General features: G+C 52.0%; 1 protein-coding gene across 1 annotated transcript in view; it reads right to left on the reverse strand.

Moving 5' to 3' along the window:
• Nucleotides 1-12,228, reverse strand: part of LOC144718702 (uncharacterized) — a 91,526-nt gene that overhangs the window by 11,742 nt on the left and 67,556 nt on the right. Inside the window, exons 5-7 of the mRNA XM_078594170.1 lie at nt 10,366-11,560; nt 1,253-1,383; nt 60-113 (exon numbers count right to left, since the gene is read on the reverse strand). Coding sequence (XP_078450296.1) covers nt 60-113; nt 1,253-1,383; nt 10,366-11,560 — 1,380 coding nt within the window. The remainder of the gene's footprint in view (nt 1-59; nt 114-1,252; nt 1,384-10,365; nt 11,561-12,228) is intronic.

Genomic DNA, 12,228 nt, shown 5'->3' on the forward strand with positions numbered 1-12,228 from the left:
TGTGTGTGTGCCGTGCGGGAGGAAGTGCCCACTTCCTCGTGGGCACCGTAAGAACGTACCCTCAGCGGGTCTCCTTCTGGGGCCTGTGGCGCTTGCTTTCTTGATCGTGCTTGCTGTGGCGGACAAGAAAAAAAACAAAGATCCCCTGTTTAGCCTGAACAGACTGTTGGGGCAAGCGCTGTTAGCGAGTAGCACCGTTCAAGGGCGTGACGACACAAGAGGGGGTGGGTGGCCAGCACCACGCCCGGTCGCCTTTGTCTTCCTAGTGGCAATGGTTACACACCACACCAAGTCCTAATTTGAGGCCGAGTCCACCTAGGGGAGGCCCAGGACTGGTTCAGATATTCGTCACAGATGTTTGCCGTGAGCGGGAATCGAACTCGCATCGCCGGGTTCGTAGCACAGCGCCCTAACCACTCCACTACCGCTCCCCACCGCACAGACTCCCACACATTTCGCGTCTATGTTTTGAAGCCGTGGTGTGGCGGTTGTCACACTGGACTTGACATTGTGGGGAAAGTTTCTCAAATTCGACCCCCACCAATGGTGAGCACTCCACATTCCTATGGTGGTGTTCAGTCTCCGCAGGGCAATTTTTGTATGTTTAAATATCGTATTATTGGAAAAAAATTAAATTGAAAAAACAACGGCCAAGATTACTATGTTGCGAAAGTGGCAGACATGAAGTGGCAATAACATGCTGCGGCTTTTTTGAAGGATGTCAAGAGATAAATTGGCCAAATTTTTGCCGATATCGTCCGGGGGTGGGTGGGTGGGGGGGGGAGAAGTGAGCAATAGGAAATGTTGTGCACGGCTGCAGGAAAAATGTTCCTCTGGGGACAACCACGACTGTGATGCTACCGATCGTTGCGGTAATGGTAATATTTAGAGGTGGTGGTGGTGATAATGATGAACATTGAGTAGGTGACGATTGCAGTGGTAAAGATGATAATGAGTGGGCCGAGTTTATCCGTGTGTGTGTATGTGCATGTAGAGCTTCAACTCGCGATCTACACTCACAAAAAATATCCCCCGTATCGCCTTAATACGACTGTTGGGGCGAGTGCTGTTAGCGAGCACCTAACGAAGGCCGCCACGACCCACGAGGAGGATGTGTCGGCCAACACCACGCGCGGCCGCCTTTGTCTCCCGAGTGGCGATATTTGCACACCGCGCCAAGTACTCGTTTGAGGCTGAGTCGACCTAGGGGAGGCCGTGGTCGTCGTCGTGTTGGGGGCGCGAGCGGACAAACCTTGCGGGCTATGAGCCAGCCCAGGAGCATGCCGAGCAGCAGCGACGACAGCGCGCTCATCAGGCCGAGCAGCAGCATGGTGCCGAGCGTGCCACCCGTGCCACCACCTTCCGCCCCGGCCTGGCTGTGGTCTGCAGGGAGGCATCACACCACGCGAGACATCACACCACACGAGACAAACGCCACCACCACCAAACCCGCGCGTAGCCTTAGCAGACTGTTGGGGGCAAGTAGCTGTGTTCGCGAGTAGCACCGATGAAGGCCGGCACTGTGGCACGCGAGGGGGTGGTGTGGCCAGCACGACACCCCACACCAAAGAACAAATACAAAGATCCCCCGTATAACCTTAGCAGGCTGTTGGGGCAAGTGCTTTGTGCGAGGACCTATTAAGGCCGGAACGACACACTGTGGCACACGAGGGGGTGGGTGGCCAGCAACCACGCCCAGCCGCCTGTGCCTCCCCAGAGGCGATGTTTGCACACCGCACCAGGTAAGTAATTTGAGGCTGAGTCGACCTAGGGGAGGCCCAGAACCGGTTCAGATAATTGTCGCTGGTGCTGTTGGTGGAAACGAACTTGGGGGTCGTGGGATTTGTAGCGCAGTGTAGCGCTAACTGCTACACCACCGCTCCCCACTGGAGACGTGAAACACGCCGACGCACACGAACAACAGACCCAGCGTAACGCATGCGGTGGCTCAGTAGCTTTCCCCCTTGGGTTAAAAAGCCGGTTTAAAAAAGAAAAACCTTTAATTTTCAAACATAATTTAACGTAAACAAAATAGATTAAATATGGCAGAGGGAATGGGTCATTATGGAATGTCTTGGTAACAACATAATGTACAACAGTGTGTATGAAAAATAGCCACGTTTATTCCATTACCTATCTTGTTTAAGTCATCACGTGTTTGTCGTCTGCTGTATACCTGCTGCTGCTGCTGTGTTTGTGTACAAGGGGCTCTGCGTGCGATGCGGCTCTTGAACTATTTTGGTCAAAGACGAAAAACAAATGTCTCTTCTTCTTTGAAAGGTTTCCGACCGCTGGCGTAGCGTGGTTGGGGGCATGGGCCCCTCGTGTAAGGAACTAACATGGCGGGGGGCATGTAGATGGGGGGGCACCCCCCGCCCTCATCCGCCCACCTCCCCCCACCCCCCGGGTGCCAATTCATGACCTCTCCTCTTAGCCTGGCAGCGACCACTGGGAGGCCAGGTCCTGGTGCGGGTGGCACCGCGCGTGGCACACTTGCCAGCTGGGCTGCTGCTGTGGCACTCGTGCTGACACTGGGGGAAGTGCCCTTGGCGAGATGCGGCTGCGTTGCGACACCACGGCGCGCGAATGGCCGGAGTTGCATCGTATGGGGCGAGTCCTCGCTTAACGCGTGTTCACGCTACAACGCGCTTTCGCGACGAAGGGGTTTCTCCATTCGGGAACGCGTTTGAGCACAACGCGGAACGCGCACCGTTATAACGCGACTTCTGAGCGGTCGACGACGAACTACTTTATACTCTTAGGTTTTTTTTTCGGACGAACTACTTTGTTGAGCTGCGCGGCTGAGCTGGACGGTGATACAGTACGCGGAATGATACGGTAACGCGACAGCGTATTCCTCACTTCTTAGTCCCGCCATCTCACTGTGTGGGTAGCAGTACAATGTAAACCCGCCAAAATGTATCGGCAAACTTTATCGTCACATTCACTGGCGGAGCCAGTTGGGGGGGGGGGGGTGGCACGTGCCACCCCAATGATCCGATCAAAATCCTCAATTTCCATCGGATCATTGGGGTTTATTAGTAATACATCGGCATTTTGCGACCCCCCACTGCCACTGTGTAGCATATTATTACGTGCCAGGGACTCTTATGAGATGATAAGACAATAGTCTGAGTCCATAATTGGCAATAAGTAACGGCAAAGCGGTTATAAGTGACTCAGAATTGTGTGCAGTTGCGTATACAGCCCACGACTTCCCTGAAGGCATCAACACCTTCAGCGAGCGCGATGCCGATCACACGACGCGGTTCGAATTCGACCCTCGATCGATGGCTGCGCCATTGCCGCACACGTGTCGAATAAAAAGCAAGGGACAACTCCTTACTTACTAACAACTCCTCTATCAGTTTTCATTGCTGGAGGGGTTGCCCCCCCCAATGGCTCCACCATTGGTCCCATTATTTATGGTGAAATTGTTGTCGCGCGTTTTTTTTCGCTTAACGCGCCGCTCTTCAGGAACGCACCGACCGCGTTAAACAATGATCTACTCCAATTGTATGCGACTGCTGTTTTGCAATGAAGATGATTATGTTTCTGATGACGATGTTCATGTAATATTCTGATGGTGTTGATGTCCCTGGTTGTTTCCGATTCTACTGCCGTTGCTGACGGAGAGGATGACGACGATGATAGCGATGGTAACAGTGTTTTTTTCCATTGAAACTGTTGCAATTAAATAATAACTACGTAAACAATTGAATGTAGTATCTAAATACCATAAGCATGTCAAGGCGCCGTAAAAGCGAAGCAAATAAATGTAAAGGTCGCATTCGAGACGACAACACAAATACACAAGCCGGGGGCTTGTTGAGCGGTGTCGTTGCACCCATCACATTGTGGCGATGCGACAGCTGTTGCCTGCTGGCGATGACGACGACGACGATACAGCAGTGCCTCGGTTAACGGTGACATCGGTTCACGCTTTTTCGGTTAACGCATCGCCTCCCGTAGGACCCCGCACGGTTTCGACGAACGCGATCATTGTGATGAAACGATCACGTGGTTACGTTCTAAGCACGCTGACGCCAATTTCGGCTAATCCGAGCGCTCGTAAGTGGGGGACTGAGCCATGCCCTCAGCCAATCAGCGACGCGCATTTATGAGCGGTTTAGACCTCGACTGGGATTTGTTTACATTTAACCTTTTTTTTGGCAGTGGAAAAAACAGCTCTCTTGCAGACTCGGTGATGTTTAATTGTTGTCCCACTTGTAAGGCAATTCGATTAACAGCTATTTCGGCTCACAGTCGTGGTCCTTGGAACGGATTATAAACGTTAACCCGAGGAACTACAGTATTCCTCCTGAACATGGCGCAGGTGAATTCACAGCCACGCTTTGGTAAAGCGACACAAAGGAAAATCGCCAATTCTGGCTGAGAGACACATTTAAACCAAGCCATCCATTTTGACATAGGGAGGAATCTCGTCTGTCTACCAGAGGTCGCAAACGAGTTTTGATTCCTTACCCGTACCCGGCCGCACCAGGGTCGCAAATGGCCGGGTACGGGTACCCGTTCCCTACCCGTACCCTACCCGAAATGAGTGACAAACGGTTACTCACCAGTGACTCACGGCCTACCCGTACCCGGCCGCACCAGGGTCGCAAACGGCTACCCGTACCCGGCCGGGTACGGGTAGCCGGGTATCGGGTAGGGTACGGGTATCGGGTACCCGGTTGCGACCTCGTCTGTCTACCAAGCGTGCATTGCCCCAACACGGGCAGATAACGGGAATGTGTGTCCACCCATCGCGTTGGAGCGTGGAGGAAGTCGTCGCCTGCCTTTCGCTTTTCATAAAATCGTGCATTGCACCATGTGCCGCGTGCCTTCAGAGCCTCGGGGCGGCAAATAAAAATGTGTTAGCGATAAGGGAAGTCGTGTTTCCTTGAATCGGCGTGTTACAATTAATAAGTGCGAAACTAAGGAAAGGCTGTGCTCACAATTGCTTAATTCTTCGAGAAGGTGGGGGGGGGGGGGTATTCAGCACGGGGGAGGGGGGAGCAGCCACCCCCGCCCCCCTGCAGTCTTCCCAAAGCTATGGAGCTGCCACCTTTTTCAAAATTATATTACCAGGCAAGGCCCACTCAGCCATGTAAGCTCTTTGTCAGAAGCCACCTGGCTGTCACAAATGATAGCTCAACGAAGTGGCTCATCAACGTGGACACGCATAGCAGCCAAATGCTCTAAACGCGTGATTCGGAATTCTAAATGTGGAGGGGGGGGGGGGGGTGGAAACCGGAGGACCCCGGAGAAAAATCCACGCGGCCACAGAGAGAGAGACATCGCAAACTCCAAATATACAGCAGCAGGCGTCAGGGTCGGGGTCGAACCCACGACCTCCCTGCAAACCAGGCGAGGTAGTTAACATCTCCTAGCCACCGTGATGATGATGAGAGAGAGAGACACGCAAACTCCAAATATACAGCATCAGGCGTCAGGGTCGGTGTCGAACCGACGACCTCATGTACACCAGGCGAGGTAGTCAACATCTCGCCACAGCTCTGTAACTCATCACACTCCTGTGCTTCCATCTGTTGGCCACCTGCAGTGGTGTGGACCCAGTGCCACGTGCTGATCACACGCAGACACACACGTGCCGCACATAGATTAGCTCAGCATTGGATTTCATCCAACTTTGATGAAAATGGAAATGCACAATCGGCCACTATCTATTCCTTCTAAACGTTGAGCACATTTTTCATATATTTTGAAGACTCACAACCATGATGGTGTCAAGGTAGCAAAGCTTGAGAAGTACCAATTTATTTATACGGCAAATGAGAGTTCATTTCTTTATGAGCTCACTCAGTGCAAATGGTTATGGCGTGATTCACTATTTTATTGGCCGCGTGAAGGAATTGGAACCTCCGTAATATTACTCCACCTCAGGTGCAAACGACAAGGGAAATTAATACCTGACTGTGCTGTGACACGAAGAATGAGCCATTGTCTGAAATGTCGCGTGTCAATATTTTTTATACGAAGGCCACGGTGTTATCGACGAATGTGTCGAGGTTGTTGTTGTTGTTGTTAATTATGCTCGTGTGCGTTTCACGCGCCAATTGTCATTATTTCTGCTCACCACTCAGCTGACGACCAATGGACGTCGTGAGGATTGTTCTTCAACTAATGAAGGATGGTCGAACCACACCGCCCATGGTTGTTGACACAGAGTGGGGAGGCCTTCATCCAGCAGTGGATTGACAGTGGTCTGTAAATTATCATTATGATATAGACCAAATATATATTCTGGCAATAGTCTGACATCTCTGGCAACAGTCCTTCAGATCAACAAAAACGACAGGGAGATGGGCTGAGCGACATTTGGAGATCTCACCTAAAAAAAATTCACAGTCCTATCCAATAAGTAGCCACCGGAGCACCCCAAAAAAGACAAAAAAAATAAAACACTCCTCTGGAGAAAACCAAATATCACCACGAATGCATTCCAATGCCAATTTAGGTGAACTGCGTAATTTCTGTCTGCCGGGAGGTTTAATGTCGCAGTCGCTCAACGAGACTCTGTCCCATCACAGCTCTGCGCCAAGAAAAAAACATAATTCCCGCACCAAGGGGGAGTTGCGAATGGCATCGGTCGCAACTCGCGCGGTTTCTGACGAGCCATTGGCAAGGATCGCTTCGAGCGTTCCGCGGCCGAACATCTCCACGCGACGAACCGTCATTTGTGGCCCGGTCGCTTCTGGGAAAAAAAATAAAATGAGGCTGTAATAGGCCGTTGGGCTTTACGTGGGACGATTTAAAAACAATAAATATTTGTTGAGTTGAATTTTAAGTGATTACCTTTTCTGTAGCCATAATATTGTTATTTTCTTTCGGGTTAGATCGTGTAAGTAAAAAGTGTCGGTTAAACCTGCCACCACCCGACACAACCAATCAGTAAGGTCTGTCACCTTCTTGGCTCTTTCGGTAAAGTCACGTAGAAGGGAAGTAATAAAATAATAATAAAAATAAAACATAATAAAATAATTCTCACGACGGTTGCTTGCGTTGTGGCCGAAACGTCGTGAGAATTATTTTATTATGTTTTATTTTTATCATTTTATTATTTCCCTTCTACGTGACTTTACCGAAAGGACCAAGAAGATGAATCCCTGCAGTCACGAAAGCTTTAAATCGAAATTTAAGGTCTGTCACGTAAACGAAACGTGCCAATTCGTTACTAGGACAGCTCGCCGCTGTGTTGGGGAGTAAAGTCACGACATTTACAATCTGATCTTTCCTCTACTTTGCCCTCCTATCGTGCTTTTGTATGGTTTGTTGTCGCAGCGTTTTGACCCGCCCCGAACTGCACATCTGTGAAAAAAAGAGCTTCATAGCTCATCGGATTCCTCCATTATGAATAAATATTTCCGTAGGGTCAAGATGCGTCTCACCGCAGACTGTCCGCTTGTGACGAGGTGTAAAACCAAATATCGTAATTTACTCTTCACTTGTATTAACATCTTTTATGAAAGCAACAGCTGCAGTTAAGAGGAACGCGTGTTGTCATCTGCGGTTGTGAACACATGCCGAGGCCAATGTGGAGAATATGTGGTCATGACCAGGGGAAATGTATTTTTTATATTTTTGTTAACTTCTAAATCAGATATTGAAGTTGCAATCGTCTCAAAAGCAGCTTTTGTTGGGGCTGCAACATTGACGATTGTTCGCAAATGAACCCCTGCCCACGGCCAATGATTGTTGGGGGGATGAAAATCGATTGTTACAGTCGTGATATATGCATCAAATTGAATATTAATTACTATTTATTCAACTATTTTCATTTTACTTACTAGGTAACGCCCACTGAGCGATAGAGCTCTTTGTTCAGAAGCGGCCTGGCCACAAATGATAGCTCAACGAAGTGGCTTATCATCGTGTGGAAATGTATCGCAGCAGCCAAAGACTTTAAACGCGTGATGTTGATTCTAAATGTGGAGGGGAAAAACCGGAGTACCCGGAGGAAAATCCACGTGATCACGAGGAGAGATACATGTAGACTCCAAATATACAGCAGGCGTCAGGGTTGAGATCGAACCCAGGAGCTCCTGTGTACCAGGCGAGGTATGTATGCTGTATTGCCAGGTGCAATTGGGATAGTGAATCGGTCTGTGTGGACCTGTATGCGTTATTCCCCACAACGTGAGAGTCACCTCCGAGTAGCAGTCAGTTTTCTCCGCTAACACGTGAAAAAAAACCTTCATAAAAACGTAATTGGCCTAACATCCAAATGTAGGACTCTTCTGAAAATAATATTTGGACTTAGACGAGGCCTTCATTGACAACGGAATTTGATCATTGTTATCACTGGGTGGTACCAATCGACTCACTATATTTCAGAGCGTGATCGAATCACACATCTGTCCGCATCCTGGATCCATACCCCGGCTCTGAACAGTGGCAGCGCGGCGGCTTTGGCGCAGCAATCATGCGCGCACGCCCTGATGATGGACCCTGGTGATGGACCCCTGATTTTGGACCTTGATGACGGACCCCCTGATGATGGACCCCTGATGACGAACCCTGATGATGGCCCCTGATGATGGTCCCTTTGACGACGGACCCCCTGATGACGGACCCTGGTGAAGGACCCCTGATTTTGGACTCTGATGACGGACCCCCTGATGATGGACCCCTGATGACGAACCCTGATGATGGCCCCTGATGATGGTCCCTTTGACGACGGACCCCCTGATGATGGCCCCTGGTGATGGACCCTCTTATGAACGACCCCTGATGAAGGCCCCTGATGATGGAACCCCCTGATGGCAGCTCTCCCTGTGCGGCAATGGGCGTCTCGGCACCGGCGTGCACGTGGGGGCGATGACTCCTGCCGGCGGTGATCCCGCTCGAGTGATTTGGCCAAATCCCAGCTGCGAGGAGGGGACATTAAAAAAAAGAGGCGGTGTCCATTTTGACGGCGCGAGGAAGGAGCGCGCGGGAGTGTTTGGGGAGAGGCACTGCGACCCTTCTCCCGACGCCGGTGGGTCGAGTCCAAATTGATTCTCCATCTCGTGACGGTCACGGCTCGCTCCTTTTGGTGGGTTTATCGGCACGAAAGCCAGATAACCCAACGATATTACGTTGGGTGTTTTTCTTTTTCAGGAAGACCACAATTGGTGGTGTTGTTGGGTAGGATTCCAAATACGGTGGGGAGGGGGGGTGTCGTTGTGGATGAATGAACGTTACCCTCGACTGTTCCAGCAGAGGGCACAACAGCCACACGCATGCATGCCCGCTAGTCAGTGTGAAGACAGAATATGAACGCGCTCTGTGCGTGTACTGCAGGTCATCTTCATCATCATCAGACATGTTCAATCCACTGCTGGATAAAAGCCTTCCCAACATTGTCACCCCACCCCCGCATTGCTCGCAGCATCCTGCGATGCCACAATCCATCTCGACGGCTGCGCATCAGCGGCTCTCACCCACGCTCCCTTCTCGTTTGGCTGCCGTTCCCGTCTACCGATGTGCCCTGCTCGTGCCCACCACGCTCACTTTGCCTTCACACGCAACGCGAACTCCCTGAATTGCAGTTGCATGCATCGTTCTACGCTCCTTTGGGCACTCTTACGTTTCTCTTCCATGTTCCAGTTATCCGATTACTAGCCGGTATTGAATAACTTCAGAACGCTGCGAAGTTCGGCCCCCAATCTAAGCTAAACTAAACCTTGATTTTTATTTCACGAGGTAAGGCCCACTGAGCCTATATAGCTCTTTTTTTCAGAAGCGAGCTGGCCACAAATGATAGCTCAACGAAGTGGCTTATCATCACGTGGACATATATCGCAGCCAGATGCTCTAAACGCGTGCTTATTCTGAACGTGGAGGCAGAAGCCGGAGGACCGGGAGAAAAATCCACACGACCACAGGAGAGAGAGAACAAATATACAACAGGTGTCAAGGTCGAGATCGAGCCCACGACCTCCTGCATACCAGGCGAGGTAGTTAACATCTCCTAGCCACCGTGGATTGATGAAGCAAGTTTCTAAAACACGCCCCTTCCCTGGCGCCCTCTGTCCAACCAGCAATAAAATCTATTTTCTTTTTAATAGTTTTAAGACAGTTTAGAATCCAGCTGGCGCGCCTGGAGATCGAATTTAACCGACGACCCTCTGGATCGTAAGTCCAGTGTGCCAAACCATTGCAACGCCGTGGCAGCAGCATCTGCAAGGGAGATTCGTGCGAATCAAAGCTTCTGGGCCATTAGGTACAGGTGGCGGAAGAGGAGGAGGAGGAGCAGGAGGACGAGGAGGAGGCACGTTTGGCGTCGTTGCCTTCCTGGTCACTCTTCGCGTTTCCCCAAATCTCCCGGCAACCTCCAGGGCCCCCCGGGGCTCTACTCACACGCGGTGGGACACTCGGGGTCCCTGGCGGGCCGTGTGGTAGGCGCCACCGCAGGCCACCCAGTGGGCACCGGCTTCGTCGTCTTCTTTTTCAGCGTCCCTTCGTCTCCTCCTCCTCCTCCACCTTCTTCACGCCGCCTCCATCCGGAGGTCGGCGGCATCTGAGAAGTTCTGCTCGCCGAGCTGGGCCGCATTGGCGAGATGCCGTCACCGCCACCAACGCCACCAACGCCCCCCTGCACCACCGTTCGCCTCCCGCCGCCGGCGGCTTCGCTCGGCTGCGTTGTTCTTATCACCTCCTTGCCATGGCCAGGGCGGTGGTGGTGGCCGTGATTAGAGCCGTCGCCCGGTCCCTTGGTCGGTGCGACGTGGCTCAAGGTTGGGTCATTGTCGTGGGAGAGGTCTGACTGAAGGAGCTGTCCATCGGCTGCTTGTGAATGAAGCTGATTGTCTGTTCGGTTGCTCGCGGGGTTGATGGTGATGTTGGCGGTGGTGGTGGTGTTTGCCATGGTGTGAGGCCGTCCGGCTTCTCTCGTCGAACCCGTCGAGTTTGTCGTGACGTGGCCACTGCTGCTGCTGCTGCTGTCACCACCACCATGATTATCGTCATCGTCGTCGTCATCGTCACCACTGCCATCTCCATCATCATCGCCGCCGCTAAGATCGCTCGTTGATGGCCCCGATGATGATGGTGATGATGGCGGTGATGATGGCGATGATGATGGCGATGATGATGGTGATGATGACGACGATGATGGTGATGATGACGACGATGATGATGACGACGATGATGTTGATGATGACGACGATGATGTTGATGATGACGATGATGATGATGACGATGATGATGGTGATGATAACGACGACGGTGATGACGACGACGACGGCGGCAGCGATGCCTGCGACGGCACTGCCCGCCCCGCGGTCCGTTCCACCGGATGCGTCGTGGTCCCCGTTTGACCGGGACTCGAACCTGTGCCCGAGTCACTCGCCGTCGCCGCGGAGTCGACGGCGCGACCCGCCTCGCCGTGGCGGGGGCGGCACGCGGGCGGCCCGCACGCCACGTCCCGCCCGGGGTCGTCGAACGGGCAGCTCGAGTCGAGCGCGCGTGACGCCGCCTCCATGTCGGAGCGCAGGCGCGAGAAGAAGCTCCGCTGAGGCATGGAGGAGGAGCTCGTGCACGCCAGCGGCAAGCCCTGGGGGTGGAGGGGCGGCGGGCAACGCGTGTGACGGACGACGTCGTTGTCAAGGGGGGGGGGGGGGTTGTTTGTTTGTTTGTTTATCGTCAACATCGTCGTCGTCATCAACATCAATCGCCGTCCTCATCGTCGTCATTGACGTCAACTCCGGCCACCGTGGTGTCAGCACCAGTGTAAGGATCATCCAGACCGCCACCACCCATTAGTAGGATGGGCTGCGTACGGTGCGAAAGAAGTCCAATACACAATACATGCACCAATTGTTAGTATCATTATCAGAAGCAGATATCCAGTGATGCATTAGCGATAGCAGAAGCATCAGCAGATGCGACGGCGATATTTGATCATTATAATATAATCATCGGCAAGCAGCAGTGGCATCAGCAGTAGCAGGAACAGCATACACAATGTGAGTGAGCACATCAGCAGCGTTCATCATCATCATCATCGATAATCGGCAGCAACGTCTGCATCCTGAGCATCATCAACATTATTGTCATCACCGGTAATGTCAGCTGTAATCCGACGGTGATGATAATGACGACGACGATAATGATACCATAATAATTATTTATATTTCTAAGGCACCCTGAACGGATGTCAGAGCGCCGTGCATGTAAATGAGGACCATGAGTGAGAGGTAACCGGGGAGAGAGAGGGAGACT

This window comes from Lampetra planeri, chromosome 5 (genome assembly GCF_965212315.1).
Source record: "Lampetra planeri chromosome 5, kcLamPlan1.2.h2, whole genome shotgun sequence".
Classification (NCBI taxonomy): domain Eukaryota; kingdom Metazoa; phylum Chordata; class Hyperoartia; order Petromyzontiformes; family Petromyzontidae; genus Lampetra; species Lampetra planeri.